This window comes from Stylophora pistillata, chromosome 14 (genome assembly GCF_964205215.1).
Source record: "Stylophora pistillata chromosome 14, jaStyPist1.2, whole genome shotgun sequence".
In the NCBI taxonomy this organism is placed as follows: domain Eukaryota; kingdom Metazoa; phylum Cnidaria; class Anthozoa; order Scleractinia; family Pocilloporidae; genus Stylophora; species Stylophora pistillata.
In genome coordinates, this window is record NC_142532.1 from 13,649,879 (window position 1) to 13,673,136 (window position 23,258).

General features: G+C 37.6%; 2 protein-coding genes and 1 pseudogene across 6 annotated transcripts in view; all 3 read left to right on the forward strand.

Annotated features, from left to right (window-relative positions):
• The window catches only part of LOC148716646 (uncharacterized), a 12,257-nt gene extending 11,883 nt beyond the window's left edge, over positions 1 to 374 (forward strand). For all 4 annotated transcript variants that reach the window (XM_088745398.1, XM_088745396.1, XM_088745397.1 and 1 more), the window contains one exon: positions 275 to 374. The gene's annotated coding sequence lies outside the window, so the exon portion shown is untranslated. The remainder of the gene's footprint in view (positions 1 to 274) is intronic.
• A 6,107-nt stretch (positions 375 to 6,481) lies between these two features.
• On the forward strand, positions 6,482 to 14,321 carry LOC148716647 (uncharacterized). The gene is made up of 4 exons (XM_088745971.1): positions 6,482 to 6,620; positions 9,276 to 9,612; positions 10,115 to 10,252; positions 12,528 to 14,321. Exons 2-4 carry the CDS (start codon positions 9,300 to 9,302, stop codon positions 12,971 to 12,973), a joined length of 897 nt encoding a protein of 298 aa, XP_088602097.1. The 5' UTR covers positions 6,482 to 6,620; positions 9,276 to 9,299; the 3' UTR covers positions 12,974 to 14,321.
• A 572-nt stretch (positions 14,322 to 14,893) lies between these two features.
• On the forward strand, positions 14,894 to 20,113 carry LOC111321514 (uncharacterized; annotated as a pseudogene). Its single transcript, XR_015995539.1, has 4 exons — positions 14,894 to 16,247; positions 16,532 to 16,679; positions 17,705 to 17,986; positions 19,497 to 20,113. The product of XR_015995539.1 is annotated as an uncharacterized LOC111321514 (transcript).
• The last annotated feature ends 3,145 nt before the right edge of the window (positions 20,114 to 23,258 follow it).

Below are 23,258 nucleotides of genomic sequence, written 5' to 3' on the forward strand. Positions count from 1 at the left end.
TCTGGTACTTAATTTAGTTCATAACTTCCTTTCCTTTTTTATTTTTTTAATTCTCTTCCTTGCCATGGTCATAATCACTGCAATTTCTGGGTTTACCTTATTTATCATTTTTGGCCTAGAGTTCCTTCTTGTCTCTTGGAAGTCAAATCATCCATCTAGAAGGCCTTTTTTAGTTGAAGAGTGTTTCATCTTCCTATTACCCATGCCTGTCATCTTAAATTGACTTTCACTCAAAATTCACAACTAACTTTTTGTATTTGTTTCTCTTCCACAGTTGATGACTGGGATGGGAATTCACAGAAATGCAAACCAATGATATTTATCATGTGTTAAATAAATAAATCTTGAATATTAATAAAAATCATCAAAATATACTGGCTGACTTATGCAAAATAGTTATGGTGCATGGGAAAAAATAGGGAGATAAAGAGAACCATCTGAATTAAATTAAATAAGTTTAGATCCTAAAAGTGATTACAGTGAAGGAAAAATGTCTGATTCAGTTAATAGCAAATCAGTTCTTGAAAATCTTGTAAGAAATAATAAAGAATGCACAGGGTTTTCAATGAGGTTTTCAGTTTTTTGTATGACATGTATTTTTAACCCACAAAAAGGTTAAAATAGGTGTATTGCCTCTTGGTATCTAATGAAAGTCAAATCCCTCTAATTGAATATACTAAAACTGTAATTAGTACTACTTCTCTTGTTGTGGCCATCAACGATATTCAATATTCAGATATTTTTCTATTAAAAACAATATGAACTATTGAAAAGTAATATTGCTTCAATTAACTGATTTGTGAAAACTCCCCTTGGGTGAACATTTTGCAACAAACTTTGACTCGATATCAATAATGGGTAAAAAATTCCCTTCTCATTGCAGTTAAAGGCAAGTACATTACCTACTCATAGTTCATAAAAGCCTTGAAAGTATTCGAAGATGCTTGAATTCAAAAATAACAAATTCAAGGTCTTGAAAGTACTTGAATTTGAGGACTAGAGCTTGATTTTTGCAACGCTTTTTCTTTAGCAATTTTCGAGTAAAAAATTGCAGTACTTTAATAGAAAAGCTGAGAAATAATGTTAAATAATTTTAAAATTTCTTATGCAAACCTTTCCAAAAAAGGTCCTTCAATTTATCTAAAACTTGGCAAAGTCATTGAAAAGCCCTTCAATTTCAACCTTTGGCATCTGTAGGAACCTACTCCTATTATTTTGATTATTGTCTAGTACCATAACAACATTCATTACACTCTAGCAGGCAAAAATAAAAACAAGTAGACATATTCATGATTGGAAATGACAAAATTGCGTAACGACAGCACAAATGGCAATAGGGCAGTCTCCTAACGATAACTCCAAATGTGCGATAGAGAAAGCCCAAGTTCAAGCAGCTATGCGTCTGCTTGAAGGGAAAAAAAAGTCTAAAACAGCAAAACATGATGAAATATTCCTTGCATAATGAATATGAAGTTTCAGCATTTAATTTTTATTTATCAAAATGTACATCTTTCATGGTTTTAATTTCTGGTTTCCCTCTTGTTGTGGAAAAATGAAGTAACCTTAGTAATGGGATAGGATCTGATTCAAGCTTTGAACTTAATTCGACACAAATATCCAGTGCTACTTTTTCTGCTGAAATTTATGGCAGAAGCTCTATAAAAATATCGGTTTAGGCCTTCCCTGCACTTTGTAATCCCAAGAAAAAGAAAATAGAGATTACCTTAACATATTGCAGCAAAATCCCAGCTTATCTTGAACCTAAAACTTTACTCTGGAAAAAAAAACTATACTTCTGCGCATGCGCCAAGAGCAAAGTTTGGCACACGAGCTTTCTTTCGCAAAACGACTCTCGTTTTGTCAAACGAGTCTCGTTTCTAAAGACGAGTCTCGTTTCTAAAAACGAGTCTCGTTTCTACAAACGAGTCTCGTTTCTACAAACGAGTCTCGTTTCTATTCACAAACAAACGAGTCTCGCTTTAAATCGTTTATCGAGTGACTTATAAATCGTGACGATTTAAAATCGACTCGTTGCCCAGAAACTGTGAGTGATCCATTTATTGATCGACATTCAGCACTACAAACGTCGCATAAGGAAGATTCCGACCGCATTCCATTCACTCTCACGTTTCACCCTCACAACCACTCATTTAAATCCATCATTCTTAAAAACTTTAAATTACTTCAAAACGATCCAGAGACAAGCACTATCTTTTAGCAGCCTCCGCTCGTTTCATTCAAACGCGACAAAACCATAGGCAATTTTTTGGTCAGAAGTTCTTTTCAGGCTAATGACCAACCAGACACTTTTAAATGCGCTCGTGCACGAGGCAAATCGTGTCCCTTCATTCACAACACTGATAAAATATCGGGACCTAAACGATCCATTAAGATCACCGATCACTTCACGTGCACCACCGCCAATGTAATCTATTGCATAACTTGCACTTATTGCAAAAAGATATACATCGGCGAAACATGCAGAAGACTAGGTGACCGATTCCGAGAACACCTTCGAGACGTGGAAAAGAATGACAAGGACACATCGAAACCAGTCGCTAGACATTTTAATTTACCTAATCATTCTAAGCAACATATGGCAATCTGCGGTCTTTCCCTACACTTAGGTAGCACGGAAAGCCGTAAAACTCTTGAACAAAAGCTCATCTTTCAAACCGGCAGTCTAAATCCCACAGGGATTAACGAACGCTTTTCATTCCACTAATTTATTCGTGTTTTTCTCGTTGCCATGTTCCCACCAATAACGTAGCTCCATTTTCTGCCTTTAAAAGCACACACAACGCACAATTCCTCTATTCGCTCCGATGAAGGGCTAACGCTCGAAACGTCAGCTTTTGTAATCGTTACGGTGGCCAATTTACCATTTAAACATTGTTGATATATCCAAATTATTTCGTTACTCCAACCGACGCAGCCCCAAACAGTTTTTTTCGAAACTATCAGCCTTTATTCATTTCCATTATTTGCAGTTGTGTGATTATACAATTTTTTAAGTTACCACCTTGTAACATGTAATCCTATTTAGATGCCATTAAATACTCATGCTCAAGCTTTCACTTGTGCATGGTGTTCTTACAAATGCTGATACCTCAGTAAACCGCCAAACAAATTATATTAGGAATTGGTCACAAGATATGTGACGTTTCAAGGGTGGGAATCTGGAAAAGCAAGGATCGATCCTCCTAAGATTGAAGGCTTATAGTTTCGAAAGAAACTGTTTGGGGTTGCGTCGGTGGGAGTAACGAAATAATTTGGATATATCAACAAAGTTGAAATGGTAAATTGGCCACCGTGACGATTACAAAAGCTGACGTTTCGAGCGTTAGCCCTTCGTTCCGGCAAATAATTGTAATCGTTACTGCGGCCAGTTAACCATTTCAACTTTCTATCTTGTACATAGATGAACAATACCGTTTTTGTATTTTCGCGCATGAGTTTTAAATTCATTGGCGTCCACTTGCATTGTGCCCTAAAAAATTAAAGGGGAGGAGGCAGAAAGAGAGGGGGGATTTAATTCAGTCGTCTCAATCTTAGGAGTAATTTGGATATATCATCAAAGTTGAAATGGTTAATTGGCCAGAGTAACGATTACAAAAGCTGACGTTTCGAGCGTTAGCCCTTCGTCGGAGCGAAGGGCTAACGCTCGAAACGTCAGCTTTTGTAATCGTCACGGTGGCCAATTTACCATTTCAACTTTGTTGATATATCCAAATTATTTCGTTACTCCCACCGACGCAGCCTCAAACAGTTTCTTTCGAAACTATCAGCCTTCAATCTTAGGAGGATCGATCCTTGCTTTTCCTGATTCCCACCCTTGAAACGTCACATATCTTGTGACCAATTCCTAATATAATTTGTTTGGCGGTTTACTGAGGTATCAGCATTCGTAAGAACACCATGCACAAGTGAAAGCTTGAGCATGAGTATTTAATGGCATCTAAATAGGATTACATGTTACAAGGTGGTAACTTAAAAATTGTATAATCACACAACTGCAAAAAAAAAAATGAATAAATTAAAGGCTGATAGTTTCGAAAGAAACTGTTTGGGCCTGCGTCGGTGGTATTAACGAAATAATTTGGATATATCAACAAAGTTAAAATGGTAAATTGGCCATCGTAACGATTACAAAAGCTGACGTTTCGAGCGTTAGCCCTTCGTCGGAGCGAATAGAGGAATTGTGCGTTGTGTGTGCTTTTAAAGGCAGAAAATGGAGCTACGTTATTGGTGGGAACATGGCAACGAGAAAAACACGAATAAATTAGTGGAATGAAAAGCGTTCGTTAATCCCTGTGGGATTTAGACTGCCGGTTTGAAAGATGAGCTTCAAGAGTTTTACGGCTTTCCGTGCTACCTAAGTGTAAGGAAAGACCGCAGATTGCCATATGTTGAGTTGCCCTCGGCTATCTTCTCTGGCAACTCTTACGCTTCTTTCGTGCTCTCCAAACTTCCTGCGTGCTCCATAACTCGATAGTGCACGCTAAAGCATGAACCAATTATTAATTGATGAGAGGAGTTAAAAACAAATGAACATAAAAATATACATTGACAACGCGTCTTTTTTCATTTAACAAAATATTTTAAAGCTATCCTGAATTTTAATGAATTTATTTCCTTCACCATGAATTGTGTGATAAACCATATCATACTCACGGGGTACAAATAGTCTCTTACTGACTTTCGTGACCACACCCACTTCATCGGGCCCCCTTAAATAGAGTGCGACTTTTGGATGTTAAATCATCTTGCCGACTCTAAAAAGTTAACAATGTACCACCGAAATATTGAACTATAATATCATGGCTTTCCATTTTTTGTATTTTCGTACTACAAAGTAAAGTTTTCCCTCGTCATTTTCACCTTTACCCGAGCGGGTCCGTCAAAATTAAGAAGGCGTTCGTGGTGAAAACAAGACCGAGCAAGTAGTCTTGGGCGATTTCTCTCTTACGCGACCGCAAATTGAAAATGTACCGCGAAAATCAAAGAGAGAAACAAATTTCCTTTGTTTTGATATGTAAATTGTCGAACAAGGAGCAGATTGAACCTCGTCAAATGGCTAGTCAAAACAGCCACACCTTCCTCCTTTTGCTCGTTTCCTGTTTTATAAGCGTGAAAGCGGTGGGAGAAGAATCGGGTAGCTCGGAAAGTGCTTCGGGTATTAATTTACCATCGTTTACTTACGAGATAAACAAGTAAGATTTGTACAGTTATTTTCCGAAAGAGTCGGAATAAATACATTTTTTTCAGGTTAGATTGCTGTTTTTGCCCTAAACGTGGTCCAATAAATTTTTGTTGCAGCCTACTAATCTATACAATTTCGAAGGAAAATATTCGATGCTTCACCGTCCCCGAAGGGTCTCCACTCATCGAAGCGTGTACTGTAGCCAATGTAGTAAATTTTCAGTCTCTTGTTGGGTTTGTCAACCTCTGTGACTTCATCATCATACAATTTTGTATCTTTTCTCTGTGAAATGACCTTTTTAACAGGGGTGTATGCTGAGTATTCGTTGCAGAATCGCTTTGGTTCTCTTATCTCTCTCTTAGGCTTGTCCGCCATTTTGAAAATTTGCTCAGGAGGGCATCTGGGTTAGCGGCCGCGCCAGGCTGGAACCAACAAAAACAAATGTCCATCGCAGTGGGGAAACAGTTTGATATGAAAAATGATAATAAGTCACCGGTTATTTTTTATCATATGATTAATTATTGAGGTACTCAATCCACGCGTCAAAAATTGAGGTTGACGAGGTAGATTTGGTGTATTATTTCGGCCGCTTTTTGTGCATTGTTGGGTGGAACTCGAATAACATGTTGCCAGGCTGTTCTAGAAGCTCGCCGAAACCACAACATATTTTAAAATTTCTACTTTCCTTAACCAGTATCTAACCTATTCTGAATAAAAACATTATTGGGACGAGATTAGTCAGATGTACTGAGCTGCGATTAAAAGTTGCCTATGTACGGTTATGACGGAGGCGTAAAGTAGGTGTCAAACTGAAAAATAATTCTTTTATTGTAAAGAATCATTGAAAAAGGAAAACTTGTGTGTTCTGTTCTAATAAAGGATTGATATAAATGTGCAAAACAAAAAACTCCTCAAACGACGGTTTCGTAAACATTCGAGCTCAGCAATTTGTGCTAAGCATAATTAACTTTACAGCTGTTATGCTATTATTACAAAGTGCGACAGAACACACCTCTAAGCCAGCTTAGGCGCAGCCATTTGTAAAAAGAAACAAAATGAAAAGCTGTTTATAAAGTTTATCAATCTTTCTGAGTTTCATTATCGCGTTTAGGCTAAAAAACATGCGAGAACGATTAAGATATACTCAAGTTTAGTACCAAACTTTATGAATTAAACATAAAAGATATGAAAACAAATTAACTTAAGAAAAAAGTTCTTGGGGCTGTCTAATATATTAAGTATTAATTGCAGGAGAAAAAAATTGAGAGACACGCGGGAAGTTGGAGAAAAATTAAAGAGAAAGCATCGCATGCTTGAGTGATGAGGTACATATAACTTGGCTATAACTGATATTTTAGTGCAACCCACTCAAAATTCAAAGGCAAAATTTAGCTGACTCGAATCGAGCTGACTTGAGGTAAGGAAATATATCTCTCACGCTATTGCTTTTAAAAGATCGAATACGACGATCCTCTCTTATTTCTTTACATTTTTTGGCTTTCCATGACTTCGGTCTGACGAAGGTTTACAGAGAGATCTCCGACATAGCCAGAGACACAAATATTCTTCAGTCCGACATTTTTCACCTTAAAAGTTGGTCTGAGGTCTGACAGTTAAACTTCAGCGTGAACAAATGTGAGGTTATGCAATCAACACATAATCGTGGTTTGTGAGACCAATCCTTGAGTATGCTTCCCCAGTATAGTGCCCTTACCTTGTTAAAAATATTGTTCTCTTAGAGAGAGTTAAGAGAAGAGCCTCTCGATTGGCCTTAGGTCAGCGAAGGGATCGATGAGATGTCATATGAGGACCGTTGTGAAATGTTACATTAGTCGAAGTTGACTGATAGAAGACTATATTTTTCCTTGATAGAAAGCTATAAACTTGTATGCAGGCGAAAGGCCTTCATTTTTGTGATTTGTTTGAGTTTGCTTCAAAACGTACGTAATAGGTCCAACCCCAATTACAAAATGCAGGTAAAATTGGCAAACTGTAATTGCTATAAATACTCTTTTTTTGTTAAAATTATTCGTGAATGGAATGACCTGCCCGCCAATGTCGTTGAGAAGAGTAACTTAACACGTTTCAAGACAGCTCTTAAACTAGACATGCGTATTTCTTAGGTCTTTATCCACCTTAGATTTTATTAGAAGCATACATTTATAAATTTGTTCCTTTGGAAGTTTATTTACATAGGGTTAACCTCTTAAACTTCCTTTTTTGGGTATTATTTGTGTTGTTTATTTCTTTGATACTTTAAATAAACTATGTCTGTATGTATGTATGTATGTAGCTAGCGAGAAAAGGGTGATAGTTGTTTAAGGCGCACTTCGTAACATCTTTATCTGCTTTAGTGCTCTATAACATATCTAGCTGACACAATTTGGGAACGAAAAAAAGCGTTTTATTCCAACTGTCGCGTTTACCAGATAACATCTTGTTATCCGAAGACTATGCGAAAAATAAAATACGAGACAAATGATTAAAAAATATTTGGAGACCAATTACTTATTCAAGTAAGAGCTCCTTGATATTACAAAGAAGTGAGAGTTAATTATTTACTGACTCTATCTTCTGGTACTTGTAGAGCTTTTTTAAGGATATTTTCACGGCTAACCAAGCGGAGCTGTTTCGCTTTGGCTTACAGCTGCTTGGAATAACTAAAATCTTTGTCTGATACAATGGAACGGCTATAGTTTTTTTTCCTCATGGCGATTTAATGATGATTTCGAGGCTTCCCGGTTCATATTACTTATCCTGTTTGTTTCCGAGTAAAATCCCTCGAGCAAACTCTTCGGCAGACTGTAGAGTTCGATTTCGTCGGTAATTTTATTTTCAAGACAATCACTTTTGCAATTCCATTACAAAGTGTGATAGGTAATACGAAGCTCTATAATTATTGCAACTGCTTCCACAATGATGGTGGAGCATGAAAATAAGCTCTTTTTGTGTCTCTATTTTCGAGAAGCCTTAACTATTTATTTTCAAGATGAAGGATAAAGGTTAAATTTTCATCTCGGTTTCTTTGACTAATAACTCGTGCTAAAAGGGGTTGAAGTTATTTCTGAAAATTAAACAAACAATTTCACATGCTTTTGTATACTGGAGAATTCTTAGCCCAACCATTGAATTAATCATCGGCATTTAGTAGCAGCAAAGTTTCATTTTCTTATGTCTATGGGTAAGTTTTCCATAATAAAACTTTGTGGCATATATAATATTTCGTTTTGTGCTGATTTTTATTTGGAAACTAGCAATTTAATGAACAACTATCATTGAGCTTAAAGGTTCTGTCGGTAAATAGTAATGAAAGGGAATGAAAGTTTCATTCTCGTATGTCTCTGGGTAAGCTTTCTATGAGAAAATATAGTTTACCACTAGATTTTCTCCGATTCTTATTGGTTTAAATCGATCACGTGACGCGATAGTGTTCATCCGTGGAGAGACACTATCAGCCCATAGTGCCCGTCCGCGGAAAATGCCCGGATGGATAGTGCTTGACCGCGGAAATTACCCGGATGGATAGTGCCCGTCCGTGAAAAATCTTCTCGTATCATTTAGCCAACGTCCGGTTGCGAGTTATTGACATTTGTGACAGACTGTAGTGTGAATAAACATTTAATTGATCTGCATTTTGGTAGGTTTTGACTGTTTTTCAACGGGCGCGCGGAAGAAAATTTAGTGGTGAACAATAAAGACAATAGAGTGTTTATGTCTCGGTACTATCTGTCTGATAGTTGCCCCTTGGTAATTTGATGTTCTTAAAACTAGCATATTTTCCCTCGAAGCTTCGCTTATCGGGCAAATATTTGTTTTAAGAACATCAAATTTCCGTGGGGCAACTATAAGCCGATAGTTCCTCGACAAAAACATTCTATTGTTTAAATATTCTCATGCGTTTCGGTTTTTCTGTATTTTCTGGTACGGCAGTGTCACTTCTTTACGCTGTCAATTATTATTTTCTCGTATTCTCGAACGGAACACGGTGTTGTGTCTATGTGTTCAACTGGTGTAGATAGAGGTACAAAAACTCTATATAACTTTGTCTTAGCTTTGCTAACTATGTTGATAGGTAGCCAACCATAGTCACCTCAGAATGAATCTAAAGTTGTGGCTGACTATCATGTTTCTGCTTTCCCGGATTGGTATACTTGACGCTACTGGTCAGTGTCTTGAGCAGGAACGATCAATTAGTGGAATGTACCTTAGAGGTCACATGTTTAAAGTTTATCGGGTTGGGTTGCCTGTGGAGTGTTTTTTCCGGTGTGATGATGAAGTCACGTGTCAGAGTTACAATGTCGTCGCTGGTCAAAACATCTGCGAACTGAACAATCGTACAAAGGAAGCAAGACCAGAAGATTTTATTCCAGATCAGGAGAGATTTTACATGAAACTTTCTGGAAACAGAGGTAAGCTTGAAGTTCCCTCAACTTGCACATGGCATTTGCGATTCTGGGCAGACCCTTTTTTTATCTGCACGATTACCGAAATCTTAAATTTCGGAGGCATGCACTATTTCAAGACAAAATTTTCGAGCCTTTGAATGATTTGAGTGCCGTGATTGTTCCGTAGTTTGTAAGTGTTTTGAAATACAAAGACAGATGTAGTGGCGACGTTTCGGATTTGCATCATCAATGTTACCTTGACAACAGCCTACAGATAATAGCGAAACGTTGGCTTGTGTCTCTGTGTCATTATTGTTGCATTCCATCTTTTTTCTTAGCCTAGATCGAATAGAATTAGAACAGTTTTCATTCCTACCTGCTTTACACAAGCAGGGATGGTGGAAGCGTTTATTTCCTATCCTGTTATTTCCTATTGGTTACTAAAACTGCATCTTGAATTCCCGAATACCCGAGTTGCATGATAGTGTAAGCTACTTGTATAAATTATAATTTTTAACGGACGTAGTTCCCCTCGGATCCATCAAAGAACTTCCAGGGAATACTTGCGCTGAGATCAAAGCGAGTGAAGGCGACGAGATGGCTGACGGGAGATACTGGATCTACTCCGAAGAGAATAGCAAGGTCATCCAGGCTTATTGTAAAGGTAAATCGTTTTCTTGGACTGTTAGAATCGTTTTTCACCCCACGGCCTCTTTTACGCGCTGTTCTCCCGACTCTCTTTTTAGCTTAAATAGTGAAGAGCGTTACATCGGTCTGTAACCAATCAGAGAGCCGGGTTTCGCACACGTGACCACAAAAAACCATAGAATTTGCATTTTGGAGCAATAGAAAATAGGTTGTCGGCATATTTATAGAGGAGAACAATTCTTTACGACTCCCTAGGGACCGACATCATCATTACTAATGTATTGACGACGTCATCGGTGTATTCATGAAGTGTACGGATATCTGGACTTAGATTTACACCCTACCAGTGTTGACAATCGACGCGTGTTCGGTCACCTTTTGGCACATGAAGGATGCATACGACTGTATCGTACAAAAGTAAAAATTTATACAGACCTTTATACTAGTCAGAAATCATTTCAGAACAAACACCGCCACGTACACATCGTAAGAGAAACTTTTGTTTTGTTGAATGACCATCATGACCAATAGTTCTCACGACAAAGATATCTTTGGTAACTCATTGGAAGACTATGACAAACAAGAGGTAGGAGAAGAGGAAGACCACCATGACGCGTCAGAGGATGGTATTGTTAGTGACTCCGAGACAACAGACGGGCAGAAGGGGAATTACAATGATGATGATGATGAAGACGACGACGACGATGATGATAGCTATGGTGATGTGAATTCATGGGTAGAATTTACTGATCAAGTGCAAGATTCTTTGAGTGAATTCTTCGATGAACAAGGTAAACTTTATCGAAAAGGGGGAAAATGCGATAAGTTCTCTGAGGATGCCGCTTTTTATTCTCTCTTACTTCGAGCTAGACGTAGATTAAGAAGGATATACTTGCAACGTCTGAGGTGGTATAGTCTTAATAAACGGGATAAAATACACAGACAAGTCATGCAAACCGTCCGGCGCTTTATAAATGAGGACGATATGGATTTTGACGAGGCGTTAGAGTCAGCTATTGACAGAAGAAAATTCCTATTAAATCAAATCTTCGATAAAAGACCCCTATTGGATGAATCTGAAGAAGAAAAGGAAGAAGAGGAGGAAGAAGAGCAGAAGGAACTTTGAATGAAAAAGGATGTTTTCCTTTTGAAAAAATGGTCGAACTTGTATCTTTTACTTTTGATTCGATAAAGTAAACATGTTGAATTTAGTGAGCGATGAAGTCAGCTTTATCATTTAGTCATATAGTACTCGGGGAATATAGGTGGTCAAGTGTGGGCAAGCTCGTTTGTTGTACTTTCTGAGGTCTGTGCTTTTTAGGTTATGACCATGTTGACAATTCTATTTTTTCACCTGAATATCTTTCAACGAGATACGAATAATAGAGTTTAAGGATTAAATATTCCCCGACGCAGAATCGGTTCATTGGGACTTTGATCTTTTTATAAAAACTTCGTATGAAGCACTTTTTTATTAACCAAACATATTACGAACGCTTTGATAGTACCAGCCAGACTTCGCTCAAAAACATGGAACGGTTTACAAGAAAGAAATTCATTGAAAAAATTGAAAAAAATAGAAGTTTTTAGATATAAATGCGATAATGTTTTGGAACATGTCATTGAATATTCACCCACTCAACCCTAAAAGATCCTAAGGGATTTAGATCTAACGTGCGTTTCCATCGTTCAGAATAATTAACAGACGTCTTGCGAAACTGTTTCTTTTTAAACTGATTAAACAATCATTTCTTTCGGAAACAAAGAACACAACGATTGTTTCGTAAATTTAAGGATAAGACCAATAAATTATGTTTAAAAGTTTAGTTTGCGTGTCTTTTTGTGCCATATGCTAAATGCGTGCCTCATTGTTTACAATCTTACCCTTGAATTGCGATATCCGGCTCTCTGATTGGTTACAGACCGATGTAGCATCCTTAACTACTAACTCATTAAAATATTATTTTTTGGGGCAGTGTTTTTTCGATAAGAAGTGAATTAAAGGAAAAGGGAGTTCGTTGTCAGTAATTCCAAGAAAAAGATAAATTCGGAGAAGAAGATGAGTCGTTGACAGGAACGATTCTTTCCATTATACAACATCGTATTGATTGACGACCACGAACAGATTAAAACAAATAATAAGATCACGGCGCCGAAAAGGAAGCGGTTTTTATTACAGGAAATTGTCTTGCAAATGGCAGTGTTAGTTACCATTTGTTTAGCTACATTTATCATACAGTTGAACTTTCAAAACTTTCTACTTATCCTATCAGTGCCTTACTTTATTTTAGAGAGCTGGCAAAAGATAAATGGTGAAGAACCCGTCTGCTTTGGAGCCAAAGATAATTTTTATGGCTCCTTCAATATGACAAAGAGTGGACGAGTGAAGACAATGAAGCTTATTCACAGATCAGGATCGGTACTCTGCAACCCTACGGCTGGTGCATCTTACTGGGGCTGCGCTCACTCAAAATACGGAAGAAAGTTGATGAAAATCATTACAGATGCCGATAAGAAACCTGTCTTTCCGTCTGCTGAAGATTTGATTATGGATTCCTACAGTCTTCCTGGATATCACCATAATTCATCTGAGCTGATTTTTCGCAGCCTCGTCACTCCGTTGTCTGTTTGGAGCAACCAAGAGATGCAGATATGGTACGGACAGGATTTGATAGACTATCATGATGAAAACAACAGTGGTAAAACTTGTGTTGATGTATATGCATGGTACGCTTGAGTCTTCTCTTATGGGGAACATCTCTCCGTAGATTTAAAATTGTGAAAGGTAATTGTTAGATTACGATAAAACAAGAACCCGAGTAACAATTTTAGCAAGGCGAACGTCACATAGTACACGTAAAACATAGCAAAGGTCTCTTTCAATATTTGAGGACTGCTGTATCCTTACTATCTACATGTGGTAAAAGAGAAAGAAAGTTGTAATCAGAATGTTTTATTTTCCAAAGTATCGCTCAAGACCTTCCATGTAGATGTGACATTTTTCAGTCAATCGGGTTTTCTTAGCTGTGGTTACCCTCGCTCAGCGTTGATAGTTAGGAAAATTTTTACTTAATGAGAATGTTGAATTTCAATAATGAAATTAATAATGATAAGCTAAGAGTGTAACATCCAAAGGTTACCAGCAGAGCGGAGCAGACAATTCGAACGCACAATATAAATCACGGTTTATTTAAACGAGGATCATAATCAAAACACAAACGAGAATGAAGGTATCGGTGTGGAATCACAGATGAGAGCAGCGAAGTCTAGCTTGAAGGTAGCGTAGTTAAGATTGATGGCTGTAGCCGAATTTAAGTGGCTGAATTTAGTGCGTGACTCTGTGTCTGTGTGTGCGTGTGTGGTTCGAACTAAAATAAAATACAGTAGAAGCTAAACTTTGAAAGTATCTTTGAGAAATGTAACAGCCATTTTTAACGATGAACCGATTATAAAGTAAACTGAAAGCGAGAAATAAACCGTGCGAACCGAACAAAATGAAATATCTTTACATTAAAATAAAGGGAAACCTACTTTGGTCTAGCTCCTAATGATTGTAGATAGCTCCTTAATAGCAGATGAAATTGGTCGTGTCGACAGCAACCAAGAGCGATGACAAGCGATGCAGTATGAAAGGTAATATCTGGTGTACGTGTTAAATAAATTGATTGAAATACCAAACTCATTAAGGCTTACTGTGGAATTTGTTCCAAAATGATATGTCATTCTATATAAGTAATGCTAATTTGAGCAGGTATGCCGACCACCATCAGATGTATGTCATGGGGAAGAAGCATAACGTTGTCGCCCAAAGTCTCAAGATACATGGAAAGAAAGCTCTATCCTGGTACAAGAACAACTATCTCTCAACCAACCCAGAAAAGTTCCAGCTATTAACGATCAACACGAGAAATGTTTACAAAGACAACGATAGTCAAAATTTTTCTGTTGACGGTCATACTATTAAGAGAATGGGGGAAATACGGCTTTTAGGAGTTCAAATCGATGAAAAATTGAGTTTTACTAGTCATATCAGTGATCTATGCTCTAACAATGGCATTTTTTTGTATCTCAGAGATTCTGTTGGCCACTATTTTAGGATAGCCCCTTAAAATTACTTTGAAAAAAATGCAGTGACAAGCAACTCGACTGTCTAATTTAAAAATGCACACAATAGTGAAATTTGTAGAAAATGTTGAGGTCGTAAATGACCTATCTCTTCTTTTTTTTCTCATATTATGTAATAAACTTTGACCTCTATTCGAAAACTGAAGCGAGTCAACTTTAATAAAAGCGCCACCGTGGAACTCGCGATTTAACTCGTAAACATAAGAGAAATAGTCTTTTCCCTAAAGAGCAACTCATGTTTTCGCGCTAAAGCTCAACCGAAATTTCAGTGTTTTTATGAAAGCAAAATTTATCGTTCCAGTACTAAGCCATTTGAGCATGTTAGGGTAACAAAATACAAAAAATGTGTTATGATAATACAGTAAACACCCGCATATAAGAACACATGATTTTGGAGGTCAGGCTGATCAGGTTCTTATTTATCGGGAGTTTAGTGAAAAATCAGCCTGAAGGTGTTCTTAAATTGTTCTTAAATTTTGTTGTTGAAATCGAGGTGTATTAAGAATAGCACAGTACTGTAAGTCTCCCTTCAAGTATAAACTACGTAGATTATTTTGAAGGGAAAAAAGCTAAAAGAAAATGCAAAGCAGCATCACAGCTGATGAGCTGTGGTTGTCTGGCAGCAGGCCTCTGTGTGATCAGAATTTTTTACTGTCTTATCCACTTTATAAGAACATTTTATATTTCCGGGCTGATTTTGTTCTTATAAAAATGGTGCTTTATTTGCAAAATTTCAGCCTGATGTTCTTAATTCATGTGTTCTTATATGCGGGTGTTTACTGTACTCAGTCAGGGCGGAAAAGGAAAGAAATACGAACGGAAAGCGGAACAAGAAAAGTGGAACGATGAAACGGATGCAATAAACTATGCAAACGGTGAATGTTTACGTTCTTTAGACCTGATTATTTAAGTGGTAGACTTCTTATGTGAAAAGGATTGTCTTGTCTGTCGTAAAGAACACTTGAATTGTTTCATCTGTGTCTTTTCATTTTTGGAGCGCCCTGTGCGATCTATATGAATGTCAGATAATGCCATAGGATGTATTTTGAAGACTAGAAGCCGACAAGGACGTAAAAGGTATTAGGTAGTGCAGGTAATGGTCCTGCACAGCCCTTCCTGGCTCGCTCCCAATGCCCCAGAGATAATAAACCCTTGAAGAAATTCAAAGTATACTGACAGTAAAAGCTAACGAGGACTTTATGAAAAGGTCTAAGCATTTTGCTTGCGCTACTTGTTATTTTCGAAGAGAGAACTTTTAGAAGGTTTAAAATGCAAAGAACGTCATGTCCTTCCACATACAGTTTGAGATAAGAAAGTGCTAAGTTGCTTGCTGATTTCAATAGAGAAATGTGACACTGAAACGCTTTCCCATCGTTTTCTCAGATTTGTTATTAAAATCTTAAATTCATTCATTCAAAGCTTATCAGGAAATTGAATTGATGCGTTATGCATTTATACTGCAAATTGATCTTCTATTCGTTTTAGGATGGAATAACCGTTGGCTAAACGCTGACAACCGAAGCACTCGTGTTTGGTGGAAAAGCTACGACAGCGACCGACATCGCTGTTGCCTCTAGTTTCAGTGATCTTGGTGATAAGGAAAAAGTGAAACACCTTTCACAAGTAATTTAAAAAGGAGCATTGGGGGATGTCAACAAAAAAATTCATGCAGCAATTGATCAAGCTAAAATCAATCCCGCAAAGTGTGCCGCCATACATTGAGCCAAAAACTGGTGACTGGATCTTGAGGATAAACGATAATGAATGTATCACTCTTGGAGCAGGAATTATGGGGTGTGGTGGGGAGGCAATACACAAATTGGGAAATTGAGGGTCATGGCATCTTTGGAAAAGAATGAGGAGATTCGCGTTGTTCACCCTGGCAAGTGAGTGGAAAATAATAATTTAACAAAGTCAGGAGGACGGAGAGTTTAAGCAGAATCTGAATTTCCCTCATAAACTTACTAATTATGAGTAGATGACTTATTTTCAATGGCTATGGTGCATTTTCTAAAAAACCAACCTATACATGACAGATCTTGAATAGATAGTTGTGGTAGATGTTCTTGATGATAATGATGAGGATGTAGGTGAGACTTTATACGGGTTTACAATCAACAATAAAGACAAAATCGACAACGACAAAAAAAAATCACCTTAATCTTTTCAGACTAGGCACAATACCCGAACTGACTGGTTCCGTTGCAATAGTAGCTCTGATGGGAGACCCAATGGTTGTCTTCGATAGACTGATCAGTGGCCTGGGGAGCGCATCAGCACTAAAGAAAATGGAGGAAGGCCATTGCCCTGGAGATGAGGTAAAAGCAATGGAGGGTGGTGATTAATTCTCTATCGAATTTCCTGATATTCTCGAGAATACAGTCGGTGCAATGTAGCAGTGCATAACAAAGCGAACATCGAGGAACATTTCATTGACGACGCCTTTCAGTGTGTCATTTTAGAAGATTAAAATAATTGTTTACCCAAAATGAAGCCAAGAGATTTAGTTCGACAAGATAATTTGGTTCAATGAACTGAATTGATGACGTAAATTGGCCATCATTAAAAGTCTCTAAGCTGATTTTTCCAGCGTTAGCTCTTCGTCAGAGCGAATAGAAGAATCGTAGCTTTTGTGGCCTTTTGTATTCCAAAAAATGCAATTGGCAAAGAGAAAAGCAAGAATAAAGTAGTCAAATCAAAAGCAATCATTGGAATAATTCGAACTTTTTAAGAATGATTGATTGAACTGCTTGGCTGTGAGGGTCAATTGTGAGAGTAAGTGGAATAAGATCGGTATTATCCTTCTGTGACGTTATGTACGCTTGAACGACAAAAACGGGATAGCCACTTTTTTCTTAAAACTTGCTCATTAATTCGTCGTCACTTCATAAACGACGAAGTCTATTGAAGGGAGGAAAAGGTATGGAATTCATGACATGTGATATAAACAAAGATGACAACAGTTACAACAAGTAACTAGGTGAGTCTGTAGATTTGTAGTATGCGCTGGTACATAAACCGTTGCCTTTAATAAAAAGTTTTATATTTTAAAAAGGCATTGAGAGTTTCCAAATATTCGACAAAGGGCTAACGCTCGAAACGTCAGCTTTTGGATTCGTTACGGTGGCCAATTTACCATTTCAACTTTGTTGATATATCCAAATTATTTTAAATATTAGCTTGAAATTGTATTCTTTGTATTTTGGATTTGGAGTCTCCCAGACGGAATAGTGGGAGTTACTCTGATAGCAATAGTAATACTCTTCTCGCGACCTGAAAAAATGGAGCACCAGTACAATCTTCTTTTTCTGTGTTATGGAATGTGTGTTGTTTTCCTCGATAGACATCGTCTCGAACTGAGCCTGTAGCCCTCCTGTGTGGTGAAATGGGTGGCATAAGCACTACCGAACCTTTGGTGGTTGGTGGACGTGATTGAAGTCTGCATTTTAGACGCAGACGGTATAGGGCGGGCCAATCCTAAGCTAGGGATGTTCCTACCCTTTGTTTATGGCAGTACAACATCTTTCTCAGCTATTGGGGATGAAAAGGGTAGCACTCATTCATTTTGTGCCAATTCCGCAGCGGAAATGGAGGAACATTATGGAAAAGCTATTGGGCACATGGGGTAAGTCCATTCCCTTTTCATCATGTGATAAGCAGTCAGATGTGTTAACGGAGGCGAGGGTGCAAGCGGGTTTCCCTTTTTTATCACAACTTCAGGACTGTATATATTTTTGTTTTGTTAACTAATCGTCTTTGCTTACTTGGTACACAGTTTCTTTTTATAAGTTTGTATCATCGTACAGCCTTCAGCTTATTGTTATTCACAAAAAAAGGTTACCAGAAAATCTGCACTAAATCACTAATAACACAAGTGCTTTTCTTTTTTTGACATCATCAATTGTAATTTCTCTTCTACAAGTAGGAAGGGGGAGGGGAGAGGAGCTTGCACTCTAGTTGCCATTCCTTCCCCCCCTCCTCTCCCTTCTCGGAATTTTTCCAGATCCACTTTGTAGTCTTTTTAAATCAAACCTTGGTCTAAAATCTTTAGCCATATCTTCCTCAATCTCGAGAGCCCTTCTCCACAATAATATATGCATCGAGAAGGGTATCAAATTGTGGACCCCCGACGAACAACATGCTACTAGTATCAGTATGATATATTACAAAGATCTGCGATCAGGCCGCCAAAAATGCGTCAAAACTGAATTATTTGTCACAAACCAATTGATCCTCAGTCGATTGCTTTCTGATTCTTTTTTTCGGAGAAGTGGCTGGTATTGCGTTTACTATAGACTGGACGTTCGCGAGTGAAAAGACATGTCCCTTATTTTCTCTCAGTCGTCAAAGAAAATTAGGCAACACTGTACTTTAAGCAAGAAAAAAAAAAGGGAGATCCCGTGGAAAGTATTATTGAACACGAGAATGGCAAAATTTTATTCCATGGACAGGTTTTAAAATTTATCATTACTCAGTTAAAAAATAATCGTTATTATTGTTACTGTTATTATAGTAACGATCTTCTGTCTATGAAAACCAAATCCAACTATTCTCTTCATTCGTCCTCACAGTTTCTTTTGTCAGTTCCCAGAGTCAACTGCTTTATATTTGGGGGTCGCGCTTTCACCCACGCTGCACCGGTTCTATGGAACTCTTTGCCGCCGACTGTTAGATCTAGTAGCAGTATTTCTGTGTTTACAAAAAAGATTGAAGAGTTTTCTTTTCAAAAGGACTGTTAATTTGTGACTTTTGGTCTATTTGATAGATGTTGTTATTGAACAGCGCTTTTGAATATTGACCAATAGTTAAAGCGCTCTTTAAATATATCATCATCATTATTATTATTAATATCATTATCAATTATCTTTCTCATGGTGACTATTGTTATTATCATTCCCATTATTATTTTGGGTATAATCTGAGCTCATCCTACTTTACAACCTTTTTAACCTGTGTTGCTTAGGTATGAAATTCAGTGCTTCTTATGGTTTTTATTTTAAAGTCAGTTTTTCAAATTTTCCTCGTCGAGAGTTTTGAAATGTTCGTGCACCTAATCCATATTTGTAAATTAGTCTATTCTGTTATATGAAAACTCTTGTTAGGATATGAACTGATTTTCACAATATCTGTTTCAGATTGTCGAGGTTAAAAACGACAGTGGAGGTGGCTTTAATGAAGGAGCCATAACAATTAAAGGGTCGAAGCCCAAAGCTGATTGGAATAAGTCAAACGAAAATCTTTACATTGCTGTCAAAAATGAAAACTATTTGGCCTACACTTGTGACGCTAATTGTCGCAAAACATATCTCGCCGCTGTTCCCAATCTGATCTCTTTTATAAGTGAGGACGGCAGCGCTGTAACAACAGAAATGGTGCAAAAAGTAAACTGCATCGTACCAGTGGGAAAGGAGAAGTATTATTCTCCAATTCCTCAAATTAAAACAGGCCGCTGATTGGTCAATTCCTACTTTTTTTTGGCGAGCAAAAGAGGCAGTTTTTTTGTTTGTTGTTTTTTTTTTTTTACATGAAAGTGCGTGCTCGTATCCAAGAATAATCAACATTTTAATGCAATCTCATCAAACAAATATTGACGTCTGGTAATTTTTTGAGGTACATTGTAAGAATGCCGTAGCTAGTGTCTAAACAAAAACTGCATTCTGCACCATTAATGTTTGATAAAGAATAATTCGGATATCTTTTCAACTAATCGGTGAGAAATGACATACTATCGTGCAATGTAACATTATAATTATTACTAAATAAAATAGTGTTTACAGATTTCATTGCCTATCAGTTGTTAGAATGCCGCATGCATGGATGTCAGCTATATCATCCACACATCAAAACCCTGCAATTCCCGTTGATCTCGTGGTAGCCATAGCTTTAAGTTGCCGCTCCAAAAAATCTATCAAGTAACTAGAAAAAACTACGGCGAGACTTCTCTGGGAAGAAAAGACTACGTGCTTTTTTGTTCTCTGTTTACTTTTCATGGCGACGGTGTTTACATTAGCCTGTTTGAAGGATCTCTACCTTGAAAACAATCCTGCAATCAGACTTTACAAAGGTGAAATAAATTAAGTTTATTTAAAGTAGAATGTGGATTGACTTTCAAGATAGACGTTTATTTTTTTCGAGCTCTGGGAATTTCATTCTGAATTCATGCAAGTACATGTGAAGGGAGCCCGTGTCACGCCACACACCTAAATTTGCATGACAGCTGTTTTTTCTCCAGAAGGAAATTAGTTCAAGTGCGTCCTAGGTTTGGTAATAAATTTAACAAGTATGGAAAGTAACAAAATGTGCAAAATATACCTCGCATACTCTGTTTTTAGCTGTTGACTTCCAGCGTAAAAACACGAATCGGTGTAATTAGATTTAATAATAATTCAGATACAATGAAATAAATGAAGTTCATATATTTTGAACTGCGGTATTAGATACGTATGATGCACGATCCTCGCAGTAGTAGCGCTATCTACTGCGAGGATCGTGCATCATACGTTACTAATAACTGCCAGTGAATTGTGTCAATATCTACGAATTAGTACAATTAATTCTGCGCCTTAACTATGCAGTTAAACACCTGTTATTACTTTTAGAGCCAAAAAACAAAACAATTGGCGTCACATATACCATAACACGATTTGATTCGGCTCATTAACTAGCAGCTTGTGATCACAAAGTGCTTAAATAAACATTGCCTGTTACGCACTTCTGAGGAATCAACATTGCCTGTCACGCACTTCGGAGGAATGTGATCACGAATGTTTCACAGAGGCCAAATTTTTTTTTGTCAGAAACATAGCACTATGATTGGGTTTTACTGTGATTACATGTTGATCGACATGTAACGTTGCCCATTGGAGATATTTGCAATTACAAAAGCCTAATTTTCGGTCTCTTAAAATTGTTGCGTGACATGATTGATTATGAAATGCTTTCGATTGGCGAGGATGATTTCAAATCAATCCAACTTTGAACCTTCGATTGCTTAAGGTTAAAAAAAATTGTTGGATGAAATGAGATTAGAATCCACTGCATTCTATCAGTGTGGGAGATCTTTTTTGGAAGTGCAATTTTAGGGCTAATTTCGGGGTTTTATCCCTGGGATTTGATGTGAAAGCCCTTGTACCCCAGGGATTAACCGGGGGCCCAAACTACTTTGGACTCTTGAATAACTTTATGATCTTAATCATCTGTGAAAGTTTGAAAGAAATCGGTGAGATGGCATGTGTCACGCCTGCCTGGTCCTCTCGTGGACAGACTCTTAAACTTTAAAGAAAAATGTTAGATTAGAAATAAAACAAGAACCAGAGTAACATTTTTAGAAAGACAAACGTCAGATTGCACCGAGATACAGGGTAAAATTATAGTATAGGTTTGTTTCAATGTTTGAGGACTGCTATCTCCTGACCCTCTATCCGGGGTAAAAAAAAAAGAGACCATATCAAACTGTTTCCCCCACTGCGACGGACATTTGTTTTTGTCGGTTCCAGCCTGGCGCGGCCGTTAACCCAGATGCCCTCCTGAGCAAATTTTCAAAATGGCGGACAAGCCTAAGAGAGAGATAAGAGAACCAAAGCGATTCTGCAACGAATACTCAGCATACACCCCTGTTAAAAAGGTCATTTCACAGAGAAAAGATACAAAATTGTATGATATTGAAGTCACGGAGGTTGACAAACCCAACAAGAGACTGAAAATTCACTACATTAGCTACAGTACACACTTCGATGAGTGGAGACCCTTCGGGGTTCTGTCCCCGTGTACCGGTCCAAAAGAGCCAATACAAAAGACCAAACAATACACAATTGCTAACCGATAACTCCTAAACAAAGAAAGAACAATGGTAATTCCCTTGTGAACCGGTACACCAGGACAGAACCCCCTTCGGGGACGGTGAAGCATCTGAATATTTTCCTTCGAAATTGTATAGATTAGTAGGCTGCAAAAAAAATTTATTGGACGACGTTTAGGGTAAAAACAGCAATCTAACTTGAAAAAAATGTATTTATTCCGACTCTTTCGGAAAATAACTTTACAAATCTTACTTGTTTATCTCGTAAGTAAACGATGGTGAAGCGCTTTCCGAGCTACCCGATTCTTCTCCCACTGCTTTCACGCTTATAAAACAGGTAAAGAGCAAAAGGAGGAAGGTGTGGCTGTTTTGACTAGCCATTTGACGAGGTTCAATCTGTTCCTTGTCCGGCAATTTACATATCAAAACAAAGGAAATTTGTTCTTCTCTTTGATTTTGGCGGTACATTTTCAATTTGCGCTTGCGTAAGAGAGAAATCGCCCAAGACTCCTTGCTCGGTCTTGTTTTGACCACGAACGCCTTCTTAATTTTGACGGACGCGCTCGGGAAAAGGTGAAAATGACGAGGGAAAAACTTTACTTTGTAGTACGAAAATACACAAAATGGAAAGCCATGATATTATAGTTCAATATTTCGGTGGTACATTGTTAACTTTTTATACAGAGAGTCGGCAAGATGATATAACATCCTAAAATCGCTCTCGATTTGAGTGGGCCGATGAAGTGGGCGTGGTCACGAAATTCAGTAAGAGACTATTTGTACCCCGTGAGTTTGATATGAGGGATGAGAAAGTTTATTTCCCAAAGTATCGCTCCTGACCAACCATGTAGGTGTGATATTTTTGTGTCAATTAGGTTTCTTTCGCTGTAGTATGGTACACTCGCTCAGCATTCATAGTCAGTGAAATTGAAAGTTAATGAGAATGTTAAATTTCAATAAATTAATGCCAATAAGTGCTTATGTCCCACTGGTACAAATAAAACGAGAAAAGGGTCCTAGAGATAAGCCTGTGAAGCAGTTGAACTTTAGTCACTGATTTTTAAAAAGGTACCAGACGCATTTAAAATAAATCTTCGCT

What these genes read in the sequence shown, in the direction of transcription:
- LOC148716647 (XM_088745971.1), top strand. Translation starts at nt 9,300, where the DNA reads ATGAATCTAAAGTTGTGGCTGACTATCATGTTTCTGCTTTCCCGGATT. An exon ending in GAAACTTTCTGGAAACAGAG is followed by an intron (nt 9,613 to 10,114) that starts GTAAGCTTGAAG and finishes TAACGGACGTAG; the next exon opens with TTCCCCTCGGATCCATCAAA. An exon ending in CATCCAGGCTTATTGTAAAG is followed by an intron (nt 10,253 to 12,527) that starts GTAAATCGTTTT and finishes ACTTTATTTTAG; the next exon opens with AGAGCTGGCAAAAGATAAAT.